This window comes from Peromyscus eremicus, chromosome 23, assembly GCF_949786415.1.
Source record: "Peromyscus eremicus chromosome 23, PerEre_H2_v1, whole genome shotgun sequence".
NCBI lineage: Eukaryota > Metazoa > Chordata > Mammalia > Rodentia > Cricetidae > Peromyscus > Peromyscus eremicus.
The window spans coordinates 20,064,468-20,087,950 of NC_081438.1; the positions used below are offsets into that span (position 1 = coordinate 20,064,468).

Consider the following 23,483-nt stretch of genomic DNA (forward strand, 5'->3'; position numbering starts at 1 on the left):
GCCTGATATTTGCTGTCTAGCCCAGGCTTTAAACTGGCTGAATTCTTGCCATGGCCTTCCAAGTGCTGGGCTTGCTGGGTTGACATTGCTAAGCCTGCACAAACCCCTATTCTACCAAGATAGGAAATGAACATACTGAAGAAGTATGCAAGGTCTGGATCCCCTCCTACCTTGAGTTTATTTTAACCCCTGCTGCTCTAGGCTCAGAGAGGCGGTGAGTGTTACTTGGTGACTACCCACTCTCTTTGTATCTGATTTTTTTTTTTTTTTAGTTGATAGCTTTCTAAGAAGCCAAATATATTTACTACTTTTGTGTACACGTCACTCATCTTTGCCCTGTCTTCCTGATGTGATCATAACTTTCAGGAAAACTTTAAAACAGGCAGTCTTCTGTAAGTCTAACTGGGATGTTCTCTTTTATTTTTTTAAACTATATGTGTGTGTGCGTGTGTGTGTGTGTGTGTGTGTGTGTGTGTGTGTGTCTGTCTGTCTGTCTGTCTGTGCATGAGAGTGCAGGTGCCCATGGAGGCCAGAAGAAGGCATCACATCCCCTAGCACTGGAATTCCAGGTGATGTGAGCTGTTCAACCTAGGTACTGCAGTGGAACTCAGGTCCTCTGCAAGAACAGAGTGTGCTCTTGACTCCTGCAGCATCTCCCCAGCCAAGCTCTATATGTCTTTGATTTGGTGGTGGAATCCTGATAGCTATTTAAAGGGAATTTAGAAATTTCCTGTCTTTTCTTGCCTGGTGAAATGCCTTTGATGTACCTGACGAGTGCTCTTTACTGTACATCTCCAGGCCTGCTCCGTGGAAGATGTCAGGCGTGCGGGGCACTGAAGAGCAGCCCTCTCATCCCAGCACCCGGGAAGTAGAGGCCGGAGAGTCAGAAGTTCAAGCTTGTGCTTGCCTTAAAAAATAAGAAAATACTCTCAAGTGTTTCTTCTTTCTATGAATTATGCTTTTCCCCCACACATGGAGGTAGATAGTGGGGAGTCCTTCCTCTCCTCTCGATTATTTTGAGCCCGGCTCACTGGGACACCTGGAACTTTCCACACCTTGTCTCCCATGTCACCCAGGTCTGGTCTCAAGGGCAAAGGCTCAGCATTTGACTTTAAGCTTTCAGTATGGTCTTCCGAGGGTTTCCGGTATGCCCTTGACTCTTACCCGGTTGTTTTGGGCCCCAGAAGGTAGCTGAGTCTCGGGTTGTCTGTCTTTCACAGCTGTTAGCGAAGACGACTACGATCTTAACGCTTTCTGAAAGCGCCTGCACCGATTTGGGTTCTGTGGTAAATGTTGGTGATTACCCATGAGCACGGCTTTCCTGGAAACAAGAAATGCCAAAGATTGTAAAAAACAAGAAAGCCAGAAAGAAAAGAACAATAGTTCATCTTAGTCACAGCCCACATGATTATTGTCTGGGCGCACAAAGGTTATTTGAGTTAATTTTCCATCACCTAAAATGATTTAATCAACTTATTGCTTACTTTTTAAAGTTTTTATTAGTGTGTATCAGTTTACTTAATAATGGTTTCATTTTGTTATTTTCATACATGTATATAGTGCGTTCAGATCATTTTCACCCTCTTTGTCACCCTCTCATCCTCTTCCCCATTACCTGCATAATCCTCTTCACTTTCCTAACTAGTCTCCCTTTTATTTTAATACCCCCTTTTTTTTATGACCCAGAAAGTTTTCTTTAAGTGTATGTATGCACACATATATGCAGGTGACCATGGAGACCAGAAGACGACGTCATATCCCCTGGAGCTAGAGTTACAGGTGGTTGTGAGCCGCCATGTTGTTGCTGGGAACTGAACTCAGGTCCTCTGCAAGAGCAGCAAGTGCTCTTAACCACTGAGCCATCTCTCCAGCCCACAATGACTTTAATTATGGTTTCTTACATTGGCACAGGGAGAGGGGGCCATTTGCAGGAGCATGGGTGACTTATCAGGGCTGCTGGGGAACTTGCTGTTTCTTCAGTCATCATTGTATTTGTTTATTTATTTAGTGTATGTGTATGTGAGTAAGGAGACGGCTTGCAGGAACTGGTTCTCACTGGCCACCATGTGGGTCCCAGAGATCGAACTCAGGTCGTGAGGATTGGCAGCAAGCACCTTTACTCACTGAACCGTCTCACTGGCCATGTTGGTCTTTCGAAAGCTAAGGCAGTTTGTGCGTGTGTTAGGCAGTCTTTGGTGACTAACATGGTTGTAGATACTGGGGTAGGAGTGAGGACATGGGAAGACGTGTGTTAGCACTCAGGGCCTTCTGTAAGGTATATGAGAATCCATCACTGATGTTTTCCATCTTTCTGCAAAACATGATTTCAGGGGCTGGAGAGATGACTCTGTGGGTCAGGCACTTGCTGCTCTTCCAGAGGACCCAGGTTCTGTTCTCGGCACCCATGTTGCAGGGGAGGGTCTGGTGCCCTCTTCTGACCTCGGAAGGAACTGCACTCACGTACATAAACCCTCACACAGACACGCCCATATCTACACAATTAATTAACAATTAAATCTTCTTAAGAGTCTGTGCTCTATCGATTGAGCTAGCTGAGCAGCCAGCCTGTCTTCTTTTTACAAGGACCTTCAGTTTGTAGACGGTCCATAGGGGCTTCGTCTGACCTGCGTTCCTGTGGGTCCAGTGCTATCGGGTGAATCTGTGACCTCAGCTCAGTTTAAAACCAAGTTGTTTTCCCTATTTCAGCAACAACGAACAGTCTACAGACTGACACTTGTGAAGTGTTGGAACGTGGATGAACTCCGGGCCTATGCTGAGCTGGTGTCCTTGGGGAACCCCGACTTCATCGAGGTCAAGGTGAGCTCTGCTGGCTGGTGGTGGGCATGCTGCAGCTTAGGGCTGGCTGGCCAAGGGTTGGGGAAAAGCCTTCAGAATTCCTGTTGTTTGGTTCCCAGACTCACTGAGAAGTGGCTCTGTCATGGGCGTCAGGGTGCTGTCCTGGACAGTGAAGGACACCGAGCTGTTGGTCTCCAGAAGCATCTGCTCTGGGGGCTGGAGAGATGGCTCAGTGTTTAAGAGCACTTGCTGATTTCCCAAAGGACCCGAGTTTGGTTCTCAGTTATCAGACAGCTCATACCTGTCTGTGACTCCAGCTCAGGGGGATCCAGTGCACTCTTGACTTCCAAGGGCACCGTACACACACACTCACACACACACACACACACACACACACACACACACACAGACACACACACAGTTTTTTAATCTCTCTTTTTTAGAGTGGAAAATAACTATAATTACGGGACTGGCCAGTTTATAAAAATCAACCATTTCACCAATGTATTTTTACAGTACATCACTGCTGCATACAATGTGGTCAGTTTATACTGACAGTTTAGATATTTGGTATTGGGTTTTTAAAAAAAAGTCTTTGAGAGCTTCTCCTGTGGTGAGTTAGACAACACAAGATGAACTGAGGAATAGTGCTGGAGTGAGTAATTAGACTCTTACTATGAGAAATTTCAAACCTATTTCAGGTGTCGGTGGTAGTCTAATGGGCCCCGCCCACCTGTCACCTTCAACAGGAGGCCTGTGTGGGGCTGGTCTGGTTTCAGCTCAACTGCTACCCATATTCCCTGCCCTTCTCCCTGCTTATTTTATTCTAAGCTGTGTACGTTAAAAGATAAATTCTCCATTTCATTCATTCATTTCCTTATTTTTTGTTTGTTTTTTTGAGACAGGGTTTCCTTCTGTAGTCCAGGCTAGCTTGGGATTCCCTGTGTAGCCCAGACTTGTGGGCCAGCTAGCCTGGCCTACACAGATGCAAACGAGACCCTTTCTCAAGCAAGGTGGAAAGCAAGGACTGACAACTACCCGCCCCCGCCCCCCAAACAAAAAGATTGAAGAAAATAGTCCCAGTGGTTGTGCATAGTGGCATAGGTTTGTAATCCCAGCACCCGGGGTCACAAGTTCAAACTCATCCTTGACTATACATGAGTTTGAGGTAAGCCTAGGCTATGTAAGACACTGTCTCAAAAAGAAGTGTGTGTAGCCGGGCGGTGGTGGCGCACGCCTTTAATCCCAGCACTCGGGAGGCAGAGCCAGGCGGATCTCTGTGAGTTCGAGGCCAGCCTGGGCTACCAAGTGAGTTCCAGGAAAGGCGCAAAGCTACACAGAGAAACCCTGTCTCGAAAAACCGGAAAAAAAAAAAAAGAAGTGTGTGTGTGTGTGTGTGTGTGTGTGTGTGTGTGTGTGTGTGTGTATGTGTGTACACTGAACTGAAGTCTTTGGTTAACTGTGATGTGGAAGGTGGGAATGTTTTACTGAGATAGAGAAAATTAGGGGGAAGTTGGGGGTGACATTTTCTGAGTTCCCTGTTGTCATATTAAATTTAGGGTATCTTTTAAATATTCAGGTATAAGTTTGAAGAGGTCACAGTTTGGGGGTTAAGGCAGGGCAGGAAGTGACAGTTTGGAACCCTGACTCTGAAGTGGAGCATGGAGAGGCTTTCTGGGGGCCAAAGAGCATCCAGATGACTGAGTGGTGGGAGAAAACCCCCGTCTCTGAAAGCCAGCTCTCCCCTTCTCAGTGTGCAGTTTTGAAACTGAATATTCCCTCAGTCCCAAGAGGGGAAGCTACAGCATTGTGCTGTTCCTTTAGAGCTAGGCACCCTGTAGGAGGGGAGGGGAGGTGGGCACCCAGGGCTCCTGCTCAGCTCTCCTTAGGAGGGGTGGGGAGGTGGACACCAGGATTTCTACTTTACAAGCCATTATCATTTTATCTCTGTTCAGGCCAGAGACACTCTTTGATTTTGAAATTGCTCTTGAGTTCAAAAGGTTTCTCTTGGCAGGAGTTTTAATGACGCACAAATACAAACTGTCTGAAAATATATGTCCTGGTTCAGAGAAAGCTTGCCAACTGCAGAGATTAGTGGCATTTTAATTTACGGCTTAGCTATTAAAAACGTTGCCACAAATTATATGGTAGTAAAATTTTTGTTTTTATTGTGCTTGGCCGGATCATGGGCACCTCTTCTCTCCCTCTCTTTCTTCACCCTCTCCCTCTTCCCTTCCCTCCTCTCCCTCTTCCCTTCCCTCCTCTCCCTCTTCCCTTCCCTCCTCTCCCTCTTCCCTTCCCTCCTCTCCCTCTTCCCTTCCCTCCTCTCCCTCTTCCCTTCCCTCCTCTCCCTCTTCCCTTCCCTCCTCTCCCTCTTCCCTTCCCTCCTCTCCCTCTTCCCTTCCCTCCTCTCCCTCTTCCCTTCCCTCCTCTCCCTCTCCCCTTCCCTCCTCTCCCTCTTCCCTTCCCTCCTCTCCCTCTCCCCTTCCCTCCTCTCCCTCTCCCCTTCCCTCCTCTCCCTCTTCCCTTCCCTCCTCTCCCTCTTCCCTTCCCTCCTCTCTGTCTTCCCTTTCTTTTGAAGACATGTTTCCTATAGTGAACATTTTACAATTTGAAAAAAAAATTGGCAAATATTATTATAATTTTCTTTTAAACAGAATCTTCTATAGACGTTATACCGTTCAGCCAAGGATGACCTTGAACCCCTGATCCTCCTGCCTCCACTCCCCAAGTACTGGGATTATAGCTGTGTGCCCCCATGGTATTAGTGATAGTTATTTACTGATAGTAGTAATTGTTGGGTTTTGAAGAAAGATGGCTGCTTGTTAGACAGTGAATTTCCATGCTGGGGTTTTTGTGTGTTTGGCACCTGTTCATATGACTCAGAAATAGAGAAAGCTGTGTTACAAGCCCATGTTTCTTTCAAGCACCTTCCCACTTGGTTGTTTTAGCCCTGTACTCAACAATATTTCCAGTACTACTTGTATCAGCCCTCATGAAAACACTCGAGGAGAAAACTGATAGAGATGATTGGAGACATGGGCATGGTATTGAAGTCCATAAAAGTAAAATGAGCTACCTTGAGATACTGGATCATTTAAAATTCTAACAGAAATGTATGGTCCAGCAGCAGTGAAATTCCATGTCACTCGGAGGGCAGAGGACAGTTTTCAGGAGTCGGTTTTCTCCTTCCACCATGTGGACTCGAGGATCAAATTCAAGCTGTCAGACTTGGTAGCAATCGCCTTTACCCAGTGAGCCATGCCACCAGCCCCTTAGACCACACTTTCTTTACCTATTCATCTGGTGATGGACACCTGAGCTGATTCCACATGCTGGCTCTTGTGAATAGTGCGGCAGTAGGCACGGACTCATGGTTGTCTCTGTGGAGACATGGAGTTCTCCCTGGGACTCTGCAAGGAACAGGCTGGCTGTGAGCATGCCCTCCCCAAAAGACGAACAAAGATCAGTTAGAATCTGTACCACTGAACTGTCTCCTCAGCCCTTCTCTCTCTCTCTCTTTCTCTCTTTTTTTTGTTTTTGTTTTTGTTTTTTGAGACAGGGTTTCTCTGTGTAGTTTTGGTGCCTGTCCTGGATCTCGCTCTGTAGACCAGGCTGACCTCGAACTCACAGAGATCCGCCTGGCTCTGCCTCCCGAGTGCTGGATTAAAGGCGTGCGCCACCACCACTGCCCACCTCTCTCACTATTTTGATGCAGGGTTTTGTTGATATGCCCAGGCTGGCTTTGGATTCATTGTGTAGCCCAGGCTTACCTTGTCTACTTGTCCTCTGTCTCAGCCTCCCCTGGGCTGGGGTTACAGGTGTGCACTATCACATCCTGAAATGGGATGAGGACATGGCCCGGTGGCAGAGTGCTTGCCTGGGACCTGTGAGGCCCTGGGTTCTGTCCCCATCATTTCAAGCACACAGACAGCAACCAATTAAACATAAGTCAGTGGGTGAGAAGGTAAGCTTTCCTGCTCAGTAGGATTCAAATAGTTAATATCTGAAAAGGCAGTATCTGTGCTGTGGTGGTGACTTCATGCCTGTAATCCCGGTGTTTAGGAGGCCCAGGCAGAGTTTGAGGTCAGCCTGGGCTACGTATAAAACAAACCAGTAGAAGAGGCTGGAGAGACGGCTCAGTAGTTACTGAGTGCATACTGCTCTTGCAGAGGACCTGGGTCCAGTTCCCAGCATCCACATCTGGCAGCTCACTTTTATTTCCAGTTCCAGGGGATCTGACACCCTCTTTTGGCATCTATAGGTGCCACACTCAGGTACACACAGCCACACATTTCCATAACTAAAAATAGAATCTTTGAAAGAAAACCAGTGGAGGCTAAGGAGTCATCAAGACAGGGGTGGGGAGAAGGAAGGATATCCAAAACTCCTTTGTTGAGAACCAGTATGACAGGCTAAGATTAACACACACACACACACACACACACACACACACACACACCCCTGAAGCGAAGTGTGTTTATCTGTTAGGTGAAATGCCTTAGTGGCAGGCCGGTATGGAACCCTCAGGGTCTGAGGACAAGAGGATGTGTGCATCATATTCCATTGCTTCAGGAGGGACCCCAGCCTAAAGGACAGAAGATGTAGCCTTTCACTGACGGGCAGTGTGTAGAAGGAATGCTCTCCCGTGGACCGAGACTAGCACCGAGAAGCTTTGAGTCATGTCTACCCTTACTCGGCAAAAGGGAAAAAATCTCCCTTTGAGCCTGGAGGAGGTTTGGGTCAAGCCGAACAGTACAGCAGATTTATGCACATGTCCCCACATTGGGCCCAGGCTCTGCCGTGCCCAAGGCCCGTGCCCTGCACACCCAGTGCTGTGCCCGCCTATCACCGTGTTTCAGTTAAGCTGCTTGTCTTCTTCATACTCATTTCTAGGATTCTAAGGTAGAAGCAAGCTGGGCGTGATGGCGCACACTGTAATTCCAGCACCTGGGAGATGCAGGCAAGAGGATCAGCAGTTCAGGGTCACCTTCAGCTACCATGATTCCAGACAAGCCTAGACCACATGTCTCAAAAAAGCAAAAACAAAAACAAGGGCCAATGAGATGGCCCAGCAGGATGCTTGCCACCAAGCCTGGTGACCTGAGCTTAAACCCTGGGTGGAAGGAGAGAGCCAACTCCGGCGAGTTGTCCTCCGACCTCCACCTCTGCATACACAGTGAACAAACAAACGTACAAACACCAAAGATTAGACGCACGTGTGTCTTCAGATGTGTTTCTAACATGGTTCCTATCCAGTTCTTCTTTTCGCATTATGTCTTGTTTTACTCACCAAGCCAGATGAAGAGATTCTATCTTTTCCTACCTTCTTTGTATTTTCATTACTTATGAGGCTGAGTGGGGCCTGCATCACAGGTTTGTTCTTTTTAATGTACATATGCATGTGTGTGTGGATGTGTGCATGTTCCCCATCCTAACCACGGGTGCATAGGGAGGTCAGCCCACGACTTGCAGGGGTGCTTTTCCTCTTCCACCGTGTGGGTTCCAGGGATCCAGTTCAGGTGGTCAGGCTTGGCAGGAAGCGCGCATCCTGGCTCAGCCAGCTTGCTCATATTTCGATACACAAATTCCACATGTGCCAATGTGGCCTTTCAAACTAAACTATCTGTCCTAAAATTAGAATGACAATGTTGTCTATTCTCAGAGGCAGGTGTCTGGCTCTGGAGCCCAAGCTGGTCTGGAATCTCTCTCTCTCTTGTCTCAGCTCCCCAAGAGCTGGGATTGTAGGTATGCACCCCAACCCCCCCGCCACCTGCCTTAAAATAATAATCCTTCAAGAAGTTTGTTTGTGTGAGAATTCAGCGGGATAATCTGTGCCTGGATCCAGTAAATGTTTACACTGCCTCCCATTAGACACTTTATATAAAATAAATCAGTAGATGCTATCTCTTCATTATATTGATTTCCTCTCTTCTTTCATTGCCAGTCTGGTAAAATATTTTTTTCTTTTATATTCCCTGTAAATTAACGTGTATTTTAGCCTCATTAGGCTTGAATGGGGCCTTCATTTGTGAGCCTGAGATTCTCAGCCCTCATTATCTGCCTGCTTGTTGGTAAAAATGTGCTTCACGTTACAAACATCTGCTGCATTGAAAACTTGAATCACGGAGCCCATTCGTAGGAAGTCCTGTGTTTGCGCTCTCTGCTGAGACCAGGAAGGGCTTGGTAATTACTGTTGTCAAGTGATGTTTTTAAAGCTACCCTCTGTTAGCACCAAAACTGTTCGCAGGGCTCAAACCTAGGAGAGCAAAGTGAGTAAGCATCTCCCCTCACTGTGCGCATACAGGGTTAGGGTCAAGGTCAGGAGATTGCCAGTTACTGGTGCCTGTAGTGATGCCGGATCAGTTGTTTTTCTTGTTACTGCATCCAGATACTCCATAAGAGGCCATTTACAGGAGGGCAGGGGTGTGTGTTTGTGTGTGTGTGTGTGTGTGTGTGTGTGTGTGTGTGTGTGTACTTATGGTCTGAGGAGCTACTTAGAGTCCATCATCAAGGGGAAGGCTTGATAGTGGCAGTGTGGGGTTGCCTGTTACATCTGGTTGGATCAGTAAGCAGAAAGATGAACACTAGTGTTTTGATGGCTTTCTCCTTTGTTCCTTTTTTATTTAATCTCAGTTTAATTTTCATTCATTCATTCATTCATTCATTCATTTTTGGAGAAAGGGTCTTAAACTTCGTAGTCTGGCTGGCCTGGATGCACTATGTAGACAAGGCTAGCTCTAAACTCACAGAGCCTTCGGAATGTAGGAACTAAAGGTATGGACTACCACACTCAACCTTTTTTCCTTAATTAAGAAAATACGTGTGTGTGGGGGGTGTGGGGGGTGGGGGGGGGAGGGAGTCATTTGAAAGTGTGTTTACCTTAAGCTCTAAAGGTGGTGGAACCTAGGAGAGTAGAGCCTAAACGTGAGGCAGACTAAAGTCTCATGCAATAGCCAGCTTTATTCAGAGCATCAGACAATTTATACTCGGAGGGTTAAGAGAGGTCACATGAGTAAAGTTCTCCGTGAGTTCAAGCTGCATATAATCACAAGGGCAAGATGTATGTACATGGCAAAGCACATTTTTCCATAGAGGCATATAACCAACAATAGCCAGGTGTCATGGATTGTCTGAAGTAAACTCACTCCTGTCAGCTTTACCTGGGAGGGGAGCAAAAGCACGTTCCAAGAACAAGTCTGTGTTTTTGAAGACACTGAGGTCACAAGACTCTTGTTTTCTCACGAGCACCAGAACTCCCCTCACACCACTCTGTTCTTGGGCCATGTTCCAACAGTAAGGTCAGGTTCGGGGAGTCAGTATTCTCCTATCGTGTGACTTGGGGATCAACTCGGGTCTTTGGGCATGGTGACAAAGCACTTGTACGTGAGCCATCTTGGCGGCCTTCCTTTTTATTCAGTTTGGGTCCTCCCCACCTGGGATGGCGCCACCCTCATTCAGGGCTTCCCTCCTGAGTTAACACCTTCACAGACGTCCCTGGGGATGAATCAGCCAAGCTGACATAGATGCCTAACTCCCACTGAGCTGTTGGTTCGTGGTTATCAGAGAGCAGACAGTTCAGGGCAGCTGTGGCCCTGCTGGCGGAGTGCTGGCCTGGCAGGCACAAAAAGCCCCGTCCATCCCCAGCACTGCAGGAGCCAGGATGGTGGCTCATGCCTGTCAACCTGGCATGTGGGAAAGAGGGGCTGGAGTTTAGGATCATCCTTGGCTACACAGGGCAATGGAAGCCAGCCTGGGCTACAAGAGACAAACACTGAGGGTTTTAATGAACTGGAGCGTACAGTCCATCTTCACACTGAGTCCCCCGTAGCATCTCATGATTTGTTATTGCTGAGTAATAAAATATTAAAATGTCTCCCTCAATCATAGCAATGAATATAAGAGCTTGTCTGAGAGCTCCGTGCTTCTGGGATCTTTTAAATGTTAACAGAAAGTTCCTCCGAGATAGCTTTTCCACACAATTGCATAACTCGCGTATCATAGCAGCATGGAAATCTGATGACCTGTCTGTAAGCCCTCTCACTGTCCTTTGAGCATTCGGGTTAGTAGCACAGTTTTCCAACTTGATTTTCCTAATGATGTCTTGAACTGTGTTACCATTGCTTTTTAAAATCCACTGCAGCTCAGCCTAATGAATTCTCCAAATCCCTGAGCAAACAGAGGCCATTTCCCCGTTTAGTCTAAGGAAGCAGGGCTGTGGGTAGTTAGCACTCAGCGGAGGGCATTTGGGTACCGTGTCCGCAGGACCTGTGACCCGCCATCTGCAGCGGGCGGCCATCTGCAGCGGGCGGCCATCTGTAGGGGCGGGTTACCTAAGGCTCATTGGTAGGCTGGGCTCTTCTTTTCACTATGATGCGGTTGTGCCTCTTACACAGTGCATGTGTGGGGTGTGTGTGTGTGTGTGTATGTGTGTGTGTGTGTGTGTGTTTGTGTGTGTGTGTGTGTGTGTGTGTGTGTGTGTACAGTATCTGTCTCTATATATCTGTGGTGCCTGTGTATGTGTGATGTGTATATTGTGTCTCTGTGTGTGGTGTATGTGTGCCATATGTGTATGTGTTTGAATCTCTCTCTCTCTCTCTCTCTCTCTCTCTCTCTCTCTCTCTCTCTCTCTCTCTCTCTGTGTGTGTGTGTGTGTGTGTGTGTGTGTGTATCGGGACAGGGTTTTTGGTTTGGTTTGGTTTGGTTTTTGGTTTTCAGGACAGGGTTTCTCTGTGTGACAGCTCTGGCTGTCCTGAATCCCACTTGTAGACCAGGCCACCTCTGCTGACCTCTGCTGGGATTAGCATTTAAAGGCGCAGGCCTTCACTGCTGGGCTAAAGGGCGGGAGGGGGCTTGTAGGCAGTGTCTATGCCCTTCTGTTTCAGTTGTGTCTAGAATATGGAAACTAGCTGTTGAGAAAGTCCAGTTCTGAGCTGGGCATGATGGCCACAGCTGTCATCCCAGCATTCAGGACGTAGAGTCAGGAACATCAGGAGTGCAAGCTCATCAGACTGCAGACTGAATTTGAGGCTAGCCTGGGATACATGAGCATCTCAAAACCAAACCAAAACGTCTGATCTGGAGATGTCTGAAGATACACTGTCTGGTGGGAGAAGAATCATTTCCTACTCTGTAATTTGCCAAGTGGAGGACTGAGGAGATTTGGGGGGGGGTGTCTGGCTTCACAGGGAGGGGTCAAGAATTAGAAGCGACCTTATCTCACTATAGTTGTATTTAATAGGAGTTTCCACGTTGGTAAAATAGGGAAGGCTTGTGTGAAAATCCACAAATGCTTCTTTGGCGTGATACTTATTTATCTTTAATTCTTTTATTTTTGAGGTTATAATATAATTACGTGATTTCCCCTTCCTTTTGCTCCTCGTAAGCTCTCACATATACTCTTTCTTGCTCACTTTCAAATTCATGGCCTCTTTTTTCATTCATTATTGTTATATGACTATAAAATATATACGTATATATTCCTAAATATAACCTGCTCAGTCTGTATAATATATAATACTTTATTTTTATAAATTTCACACTCAGTGGGACTGGAGAGATGGCTTAGCAATTAAGAGCTCTTGCTGCTCTTGCCAAGGACCTAAACTCAGTTCCCAGCACCCATGTTGATGGTTCATGACTGCCTGTAGCTCCAGCTCCAGGGGATCCAACGCCCTTTTCTGGATTCCACAAGCACCAGGCATGCATGTGGAGTGCATAAATACATGCAGGCAAAGACTCCCAGGCATGAGATATAAATAAATCTTTTTTAAAAAACACACTCAAATCATATCACAAGTTTGGTATGGTGATACACATGTGTAATCCCAGTGCCTAGACAGAGGCAGGAGGATTTCTACACAAATTGTAGGCCAGCCTAGGCCATATAGATAGACAGACAGAATGAAAATTAGTTATCTTCTTACAGAATTTCACTGGGATCTGTATTAGTTACTCATTTTGTAGTAAGGTGACAAAATACCTTACAAAAGTGATTTCAGGAAGAAAAGGCTCACATCATAGTGTCACCATGAGAAGTTATGGTGACAAGAGTGTGAGGCAGCTGGTCACATGACATCCACAGTCAGGAAGCAGAGATGGATGCTGGGGCTCAGCTCACTTCCTCCTTTTTATTCAGTCCAGGACCCCAGCCCATTGATGGTACCACCCACATTCAGTATGGCTCCCACCTCAGGCAGCCTTTTCTGAAGACATTCTCATAGACGAGTCCAGTGATGTGTCTCCTCAATCCAGTCCACTTGATAATGAAATGTGACCACCACAAGCTGTCACCCACAGAGAGGTTGTGACTGCTGTCCTTCCCACAGGGCGTGACCTACTGTGGCGAGAGCGCAGCCAGCAGCCTTACCATGGCCAACGTGCCCTGGCACGAGGAAGTGGTCCGCTTTGTCCAGGAGCTGGTGGATCTGCTTCCCGACTATGAGATTGCATGTGAACACGAGCACTCCAACTGCCTCCTGATCGGACACAAAAAGGTAAGAGGATTCTAACGTGTGCGAATCTCCCCCCCCACTTCTTCCTCCTTTCTTTTTCCTTTTTGTTTCGCCCTCCCTTGATCAAGTGGATGTTCACTCATCCACTGTCTTTCCTAATATGAGCATTAAGAAGGCTCTGAACCCCAGGGGGTGGTGGCGCACGCCTTTAATCCCAGCACTCAGGAGGCAGAGACTGGCGGATCTCTGTGAGATCACAAACTGTCTGTGACTCCAAGATCTGACACCCTCCCTCACATAGACATACATGCAGACAAAACACCAATAAACATAAAATGAAAATAAATTATTAAAAAAACAGTCTTTATTAAACCTTGCCCAGTTTAATTATGAGCTGTCATGATGATTATGTCTTTCCTGAAATATTTACAAAGAAATAACCTGCGATTCAGCTCACTCAGAGTGCTATGAAGTCCTGGGTATGTGAGTGGGAGGGTTGAGGTGATTGTGGATACCTGAGGCCCATGGTGCCAACCCGGCCTAAGTTGTTATTCAAATTCTTCACTAAAGAAATCCTGTTTTGGACTGGAGAGATGGCTCAGTTGGTCAAGGCCTGAGCCCCTCTGTTCGATCCCAGCACTCACGTAGGAACAGCGTGGTGTGGTGGTACACACTTGTAATCCCAATGCTGGGGAGGTGGAGGCAGTTGGATGGATCCCTAGTGTTCGCTAGCCAGCCAGCCTAACTACTTGGTGAACTCCAGGTTCAGTGAGAGACCCTGTCTCAACAAACAGGGTGGATGGTGCCTGAGCAAACATTTGAGTCTGTCCTCTGGCTTCCCTGTGTGTGCACACACACATGTACCTACATACGCTACCAAAAAGAAAAACATCCTTTTTAAAAAAATGAGCTGGGCGGTGGTGGCACACACCTTTAATCCCAGCACTCTGGAGGTAGAGCCAGGCAGATCTCTGAGTTTGAGGCCAGCCTAGTCTACAGCATGAGTTCCAGGACAGACAGGACTACACAAAGAAACCCTGTCTTGAAAAACTAAACTGAACTAAAAAAAATGGATGTATAGCCGAGGGAGAGCTCTATGATAGAGCTTATTGGTACTTGGTGAGACCAAACCTTGAAGATGTAAGTTCTAAGTGAACCATGCTAGACACCAAGGGCCACCTGCAGCACAGTATGCTCCCATTTATAGGAAATGCACAGAATAGACAAACCCACAGAAATAGGAAGCAGATAGATGGTTGCCAGGGCTGGAGAAAGAATGGACTGGTCAGGTTTGGGGCTTCTTTGGGGGTGATGCAAGCTTTCTGGAATTGTGCAATGGTGTCGTCACTCAGCTTCGTGACTGCATTAAAAGCCACTGAATTATACGATTAAATCATCAGGTAATATGAGCAGGCCTTTTACCAGAAGAGTGGTAAAGACCGGGTGTAGGATACCTCTTTCACATAGATTCTTGTTTATTGGTTTAGATTTATTTATTTTGATGTGTGTGAATGTTTGCTGCATGTGTGCCTGGTACCCTTGGAGGTCAGAAGAGGGAGTTGGACCCCTGAAACTGGAGTTATAGATGGTTGTGAGCCACCACATGGGTGCTGGGAACAGGACCCAGGTCTCCTGCAAGATCAGCTAGTGCTCTTAACCTCTGAGCCATCTCTCCAGCTCCCCACATAGATGTTTTGGGAAGTAAATCAGGCTTAATTTAAGCACGAAGGATTCCCTGCTCCCTGATCTCAGTGGCTCTGAACAGTTGCTCAGCCTAATGACACATAGAACCCGAGTAAAAATCTCACCCACTCCAGGCTCAATCCTGAGATTGAAGGGCCCTCATGTTTTGATTGCAGTCAGATTGTGTGCCTGTGACCCTTGGTCTGTCACAGACTTGGCCATTTAGAAAGCATGCATCCTGGGAGAATAAAGGGTCAAAGAAACAAAAAACGGTCTGCCCTTAGCTCCAAAGAATTACCAAGGTCAGTCCTGAAGACTAAGAGGACAGAGTCTGAGGGGCCTGTTCTCTCTTCCTTACTGTGTGTCCAATGCTTGTGTGTGTCTGGGGCGGCTGTGCTGAAGAATATGAAGGAGGGGATGGAGTGACCCTGGCTAAGAGCACTGCTCTTTCAGAGTACCCCACTTTAATCCTGGCACACAGGGCAGTTTACAGTGGCCTACAATTCCAGTCCTGGGGATCAGACTCCCTATTCTGTCCTCTGAGGGTACAGACATTCATACAGGTAAAACACCTGTACACATTTGAAAACAACAACAAAAATAATATGAAGAGGGATGAAAGAGAGCCCCTGCCTTCCTGGGGCTCCAACAGAAAAAAGATAGCGATTAATGGCATTGCTTTTAAAGGGTGTGTGTGAGGGGAGGAGAGGTGGAGTGGAGAGAGAGAGAGAGAGAGAGAGAGAGAGAGAGAGAGAGAGAGAGAGGGAGAGAGCGAGCGCATGTGCACATGCATGCACACATCACAGTGCTCAGAGGATGACTTGGAGTCATTTCTTCCCTTCCACCGTGTGTGGCAAGCCCCTAGTCCGAGACCGTCGTTAAAGGGGGGAAATGTGCCCAGCTCCATCATTCAGGGCTGTGATGGCAGACTAGGATAGAGCATAGAGGGGCCTTCGCAGGGGAGTTGCTGTTTCAACTGGTCCTAAAATGACCAAGGAAGGAAGAATTTAGGCAGCAGTCTGAGCAGAGGCCTGAGGAGAGATGTGAGACAGGATTCTGGTGGCTGGATGTCAGGAGGGCACTATGGGGAAAGGAGAGCGGTAAGGGGCCAGATGGACACAGACTTGAATGCAGTCCTAGTGAAAGCTCCTTGGCCAGCCAGCCTAGCCAACTGGTGAGCTCCAGGTTCCGTAAGAGATTCTGTCAAAATATAAGGTGGAGAGTGAAGGACACCCCACGTTGCTCTCTGCCTACACACACACACACCCCTGCACACACACACACACACACACACACACACACACACACACACACACCCCAACAAGTACACACTGCACAGAATCAGATCTGAGTTTCAGAAGCACTGTGGGGATGTACTGAGTTGTAAGATAGACGGTGCGGTGATGGTGAAAGTGTGAGAACCAGGCTGTGGGCAGCTGGCCTGGCACAGTGTCACAGGAGCTGCTTACTTGTGGTAGGTGGTTCAGCCCTTAGTGTGCATCACCTACCTGCTCCTTGGGCTTTTCAGTAGCTGGGGTGAAAGGGTGTGGTGATGGGACCCTTCACTGGGGTCTTTTAGTATTTGTTCTTTTATTATGTCCTGAAGACACTTGGGGAAAGAGCTGATTGGTTGTCTGTGAAAGAAGTTCCAGGAAGGCCCCAGGCAGCACATTCAGAGAAGCCGAGCATGATGGTGGGGCACACCTGAATCCACTCTTGAGGGGGCAGAGGCAGGAGGATCTCTGTGAGTTTGAAGCCAGCCCAGTCTACATAGCAAGGTCTAGCCAGTCAGGGATATGTGAAGAGACCCTGGCTCAAAAACAGAGGGAGGAGGGGGTAAGGGTAAAGGATAGTGATTGACTGGTTGATTGTGTTTAGATGCACAGAGAGGAAGCCCCACCCACAGCTAGTCACAAGCCCCAGGCAGAAGCCCCACAGCTCCATCTACTATGACACAAGTAAAAGAACATAACATGGTAGACTCAGAGACTGTGAGCTCTCAGTCCAGCAGATATCCAACACCAGGGCCTTTCCCTCTGAAATAGCCTGCTGTGGTGTTCCGGTGTGTTCTGTTCTGATACATGGTGTCCACGCCTGTGAAGAAAAGTCCAGAAGCTCACGCAGAGTGGGATCAAATCCCAGGCCATATTATCTCTGGCTCTGTGTCTTCTGGTGTGTTTTCTATTCAGGATTGGTGGGGAGGGTCTTATGCACTGGAATCCCCTCTCCATCCCACCCCCTCCCTTCTGGATACTAGTATGTGATGAAGGAAGTAGAAATGTGGGTCAGCTTCCTGTGAAGCTATCTCTTTTGATACTTGTCTCCCTCTGGGCTTACAACTGGATGAGTCACCTTAAACCAGCAAGATCAGAGACATCAGACACAAAATAATCTGGGGCCAGAGAAATGGCTCAGTGGGTAAAGTCACTTGCCACCAGGCTTGATGACCTGACTCTTGGGACCCACAGGGTGGATGGAGAGAACTGACTCCCTTCAAGTTGTCCTCTGACCTCCACACAAGCACTCCCACCTCCCAATGAACAAATGTAATAAAGATTTTAAAATATTACAAAATTAATTAAAATAAAAGAAATAATCTCCTAGTTGGGATTTGGGTCTTGGGCTTAGTTCATAGCTAATGTGTTATCTTATGTAGATTTCTGTAGAACGTTTATAATAATAAAGATCTCATGCTGTCATGCTGTTTAGGGGATTTTCCCTGTGTGAAAGGTGAGAAAACAGCTGGATGAGGTTTGATTCCGCCCCCCAGATGTCTGCGCATCTGGCCTCCGTGGCTGGTCCTGTCTAGAGCAGCCTGGCTGTGTAGTCAGGGCCGTACTCACCACACTGTCATAGATCATCTGACCTTTTGAGTTTCTTCACAGTTCGGCCTAGATTTGCTCTTCCCTTCATGGGGGTTCGTGGAGGCCCTGAGGTGGATGACCCCGTGTCTTAGGACACTTCCCCTCAGATTCTGTAACCTGGAGCTTTGTTTCCCTGTTGACACAGCTGTCTTCCTGCAGTTTGTGTCAATCATGCTAATCGCTGCCCTTTTGGCTTCTACCTTCCGTATGAAACTGTTGGATTTTTCTGAGCTCCTTTTACCTCAGCTTGTCTTGAGTGTGGAGATACAGTTTGATCCTTGAGGCCTGGTGGCTCAGCATTAATCTCAGAGTCACCCATACTCTGGAGGGAATTTTGTGTCCCCCATTCCCCAAATTCATTTGTGTTGAGTTTCTGATCCCCCGGTGTGACTGTATTAAAGATTAAAGGCCTCCAAGGGTTGGATGAAGTCGTGAGATCAGGCTGATCTGATAGGGCCCATCCTTACAAGGACAGACACGCAACAGCCTACACACAGGGAGAAAGCCTGTGTTGACACAGTGAGGAGGCATTGTTTGCCAGCCAGAGACCAGACTCACAGGGACCTGATCATGGCTTAGACCTCCAAAACAATCCTGTCACTCAGCCGCCCAGTCTGAAGTACCTTGTGTCATGTTGGCCCAAACCTACTAGTGCATCCACATCAGCTCCGTCCTCCGGTTGTGTCCTTAGCAACTGGGAATCAGAATTGTCATTGGTCCCTTTTAGCTTCTAATAGTCCTATCTATGCAAGTGGTTTCTTCCACTCTGGACCAGAGTACAGTTTTAGGGCACTGTTCTCATGGCTTCCAGTGCCTAAGTTTGCAAACTGCCTCTGGGAATTGCAGATGAGATGCATTGCAAATAGCTTGTTGTTTTGTGAGAGAGAGAGAACAGAGACTCAACTCTAAAAAAATATAAATATATTTAACGTTGGCTGGGCTAAAAAAATTGGCTTTATGGCTCTAATCCAGTGGTTCTCAACCTTCCTGATGCTGCGACTCTTTAATACAGTTCCTCAGGTTGTAGTGACCCCCCACCCACCCAACATAACGTTATTTTTGTTGCTACTTCATAACTAATTTGCTACTGTTATGAATCATAATGTATATATCTGATATGCAGGATCTCTGGTATGTGATCCCTCTGAAAGGGTCATTCTACCCCCAAAGGGGTTGTGCCTGTCTCTCTGAGCCTATGCACAACAAGGAATCCTGTATTTCTTATTTTTTTGTTTGCTAATGACTTATTTTTGATTATGTGTGTGGGGGTGGGTATGTGCATGTGAGTGCAGGTGCCAGTGGAGACCAGAGGTCCCTTGGAGCTGGAGTTACAAGTGGTTGTGAGCTCTCCAATATGGGTGCTGGGAACCAAATATGGGTTCTCTGCAAGAGGAGCAGGTGCTTTTAACTACTGGGCATCTCCCCAACCGCACTCCTTCTTTCTAGGTTTTGGGTTTTTTGTTGTTGTTGTTGTAGTTTTTTTTTTTTTTTTGAGACAGGATTTGATGTAGGCCAGGCTGGCCCCAACTTGGAATTCACCATGTAGCCGAGGATGACCTTGAACTCCTACTCTTTCTGCCTCTACCTCCTGAGTTGCGGGGTTTCTCGTGTGCACCATCGGCCTGGCTAGAGGGAGCTGTCTGTCGCAGGACTGGAGAACTCCGGTGTGTGGAGTCGGAATCAGAAGTGAAGATGGGAGTAGGAAGCCTTGAGACAGCGTTTCAGAGAATGAACCTTGAGGAGGGAAACCTCATAATTCATCAACAGACTAATTAAGCTTTTACATACATTTGGCACTGTCTACTAGAAAACTCTTAACTGACATGAACCATGAACCATTTAAATTCAATAAGTATTGTCCTAACTCCAGGAAACCCTATGTTTTCCATTTTCAATACTTTTTCTCAGCTGTAACTGGAAACTGTTGCTTCAGTTGGTTCATAGAATTAATTAGGCTTTTATTGTCATTTTTCAAAGATTTTTTTCAGAGACCGGAAGAGGGTGTGGGATCCCCCAGGCTGGAGTTATAGTCGGTTGTGAGCCACTCAGCATGGGTGCTGGAACCCCAACTGTGTTTGTCCTCGGCATGGCAGTGTGCGCTCTTAACCCCTGGCCGCATCTGCAGCCTGCTGCTATTTAGAGACAGGCTCTCACTGTGGAGTCCTGGCTGACCTTGAACTCTAGTTCTCCTACCTCAGTCTTCCTAGTGCTGGGACAGAAATGCGTCTATTTACAAGTCACCGGTCAACATTAACTTTACACAAATGAGTGCCAGACAGAGGCTTTGGAGGAGAAGCCTTCACCACAGGAGGAGCGTTTCCTGGGTCCCTCCTCTGTTGCCTCTCTGTTCTCTTCATTCTCGGCCATTATTCCACAGTGACTTTTGAGAAGCAATTTACTTAAGAGAGTACAAATTGGATTATTCCCCATTATTGAATTGAAATTCTTAACGAGGCTTTCTGCTAATGAGATATTGTATGCATGTTAGGATGCAAAGGCTAGCTTGAGTCATTTAGCAGCTCAGAATTAGAAGCCATTGATTAAGGCTTTACTCAAGCAAAGTTTAGCAATAAAAAGCCCTCCCCATGTTCTGCTAACAGAGGGCTGAAGACACACACCAGATAAAAAGCAGCCACAGCAGGAGAGTTAGAACCAGCTTGACACCACACACTTAACTCTCTGTGGTCATCTGCAGTCACCTCGCTTCAGGAAACTTGACTACCTGTTTTAGGGAGTAGCCCCCTCCCTTTTCCAGAAATACAGCATCACTGTGTAGACCAAGTTGGCCTCTGACCCCCCATTTATGTAAGTTCTCTCTTTTTTTTAAAGGATTAAATTTTTTTATTTTTATTTTTTTGAGATTATAATGCAATTAACATATCTCCCTTCCCCCTCTAAGCCCTCCCATATACCCTTCCTTGCACTTTTTCAAACTCATGGCGTCTGTTTTCATTAATTGTTGTTACAGGCCTATATGTATATGATGTATGTGTATATGTATGTCTGTTCCTAAATACAACCTGCTCTGGTCTCTGATTCCTGGTCTTTCTGCCTCAGTCTCCCCGGGTCTGAGACTCCAGGCTTAGGCCACCATGCCCAGTTCAGGAAGTATTCCTTAGTAACAGCTGGGCCTTCCATGAGTGGTCTGGAGCAGGCTTCAGGAACACAGCGTACTGAAGACCAGGCTTATTAGCAATTTAAAACATTTTTTGTGCAAGGGTCACTTGTAGTTCAGGGTGGCCTTGAACTTACTATATAGCTCAGGCTGACTTTGAAGTTCCAATCACCTGATTCCACCTCCTTGAGTACTGGGGTTACTGGCGTGCACCACCGTGTCCAGTTTGTGTAGTGCTGGGAATGGAAGCCAAGGCTTCATACGTGTTTGGAGAGGACTCTACCAACAGCCACATTCTTGGCTCTCTCACTGGGGACTTTCTGACATTTGTTTGATCTTTAAAAAAACACTTCTTTTTATTTATGTATGCTGGTGTGGGGGGTGCGCTGCCTTGGAGGTCAGAAGAGGGCATAGCATCTCCTGGAGCTGGAGTTGTTATAGGAGGATGTAAGATGCCCAGCAGCAGTCTTCTGGGAGAACAATACATGCTCTCGACCGCTGAGCCATCTCTCAAGTCCCAAACTAATGCTGTTTGTCTCAGTTGGGGTTACTATTGCTGTGATGAAACACCATGACCCAAAGCAACTTGGAAGGAAAGGGTTTATTTCAGCGTGTTGGTCGTAGTCAGCCATGGAGGAGTACTGCCTACTGCCTACTGGCTTGCCCCTCATGCCTTGCTCAGCCTGCTCTCCCAGACAGACCTTCCAGGACCACCAGCCCGGGGATGGCACCACCTGCGGTGAGCTGGGCCCTTCCACATCATTCATCAATTAAGACAATGCGCCGCAGGCCAGTCTGATGGGAGCGTTTTCTCAGTTAAGGTTCTTTCTTCCAGAATGACTCTAGCTTATGCCAAATTGTCATAAAACTAGGCAGCACAGCTGGAGTGATCCAGATGGGACTAGAGCTTTTTCCCTTGTCCATAGTTTACTTCTGAAAACTTTTCTCCGCAGTTTAAGGTTAATGGAGAGTGGTGGACGTGGATCGATTACAGCCGCTTCCAGGAGCTCGTCCTGCAGCACGAACAGAGTGGAGGCTCAAAGGCGTTCAGTGCGAGGGATTACATGGCCAGAACCCCACAGTGGGCACTGTTCGGTGCCAGGGAGAGAGGCTTTGATCCCAAGGACACGAGATACCAGAGGAAGAACAAAGCGAAGGACATCTCGGGATGTTGAGCTTATCTGAGTTAAGGATCTCCAAAGACAAAAGCCGCCTGGCCCCAGAAGATTCTCGGTCCCCATCACTGTCCCAAGGGCAAAGCTTCACAGTTGTACTTCATAGAGTAACACCACCAGGCAGCCGGCTACAGACGCAGCACCCACACGTCAGGGTCGTGGACTCGGCTCAGTGCTTCTTACTAGAGCTCAGGCCCTTTTCTGAGTTGATTTCTGAGACAGTGGAGGCAACAATCACCTTTGGACTTTGAATAGTTTTGAATTTTATTTTAGTAATTTTCCTAAGTGCTGTTATTCCTGAGTGTTACACAGGGAATAAAGATTTCTGCCTCTTCCTCTTGAGCTACTGGCTTTTTCCCCTGCCTTCTGTCTTTTCTTTAGATCTGTTTTGGTTAGGTAGAGCAGGCTGGCATCCACTCACGGCAGTGTTCCTGGCGGAGAGTTTGGATTACTGCCAGCCACTGCTACCAGCCGGCCGCCTCTCTGAGCTCTTGGCTCCCTGTAGAGTGATCACTGGTATATTTAGCTTATAGTGGCCGAGCCAAGCCTTTCTGCCCCTTCCAAGGGAAGGACTCCATTCTTTTGCTCAATCTTAGGGTCACGCCTCCTGAAATCGATTGTTCACAATTCTCAAAGGCGCGCGTGTGTGTGTGTGTGTGTGTGTGTGTGTGTGTGTGTGCGCGCGCGCGCTCACGCGTGGGCTTGTGAGTGTTCGTGTGCCATGCAAATGATTGCAGTGTCCGTGGAGGCCAGAAGGGGGCATTAGATTCCCCTGGAGCTGGAATTACAGATGGCTGTGAGCTGCCAAGGGAGAGCTGGGAACTGAACTCAGGTCCTCTGGAAGAGCAGCAGTGCTCTTAACTGCTGAACCATCTCTCCAGTCCCCAATGCTTTATTTATTCTTCCAAATATTTTCAGATATTAAATCAAGCACTTTAAACTTTTGCATCTTCACAACTTTTTGGGGAATTGTTTCAAAGCTCAAACCGGTCTGTGTTTGCTTCTTTCGCAGCCAGGTTACCACAGCGGGTAACATGGGCTAGATGGGAGTCCAAGCCTCTTCTGGAAGAGATGATGTTTGGTGTATTGTCATCCATGCATGTGTGGGACAGGGTCTCTCCTTGTCTTTCTGTTCAGAGTCACTGTTGAGGTCTGTCTCTCTCTCTCTCTCTCTCTCTCTCTCTCTCTCTCTCTCTCTCTCTCTCGTTTCTGTCTCCTCTCCATGTATCCCAGGCTGGTCCCAAATTCACATTGAAGCTGAGAATAGCCTCGAACCTCTGACTCTCCTGCCTCTGCCTCCTCAGTGTTGGGATTACAAGTGTGCATTGCTGTGCCCAGCTTCAAGTTTTTCTAGCCGGAAACATCTTAGTCAAGTTTTCTTTCTTAAGTAATTAAA

The 23,483-nt window shown here is 47.2% G+C and overlaps 1 protein-coding gene across 1 annotated transcript in view; it reads left to right on the top strand.

The window, feature by feature from the left end:
- LOC131898250 (S-adenosyl-L-methionine-dependent tRNA 4-demethylwyosine synthase TYW1) overlaps positions 1 to 22,429 on the top strand; it is a 79,859-nt gene extending 57,430 nt beyond the window's left edge. Inside the window, exons 14-16 of the mRNA XM_059249365.1 lie at positions 2,707 to 2,817; positions 13,125 to 13,292; positions 21,866 to 22,429. Coding sequence (XP_059105348.1) covers positions 2,707 to 2,817; positions 13,125 to 13,292; positions 21,866 to 22,087 — 501 coding nt within the window. The 3' untranslated portion in view covers positions 22,088 to 22,429. The remainder of the gene's footprint in view (positions 1 to 2,706; positions 2,818 to 13,124; positions 13,293 to 21,865) is intronic.
- The last annotated feature ends 1,054 nt before the right edge of the window (positions 22,430 to 23,483 follow it).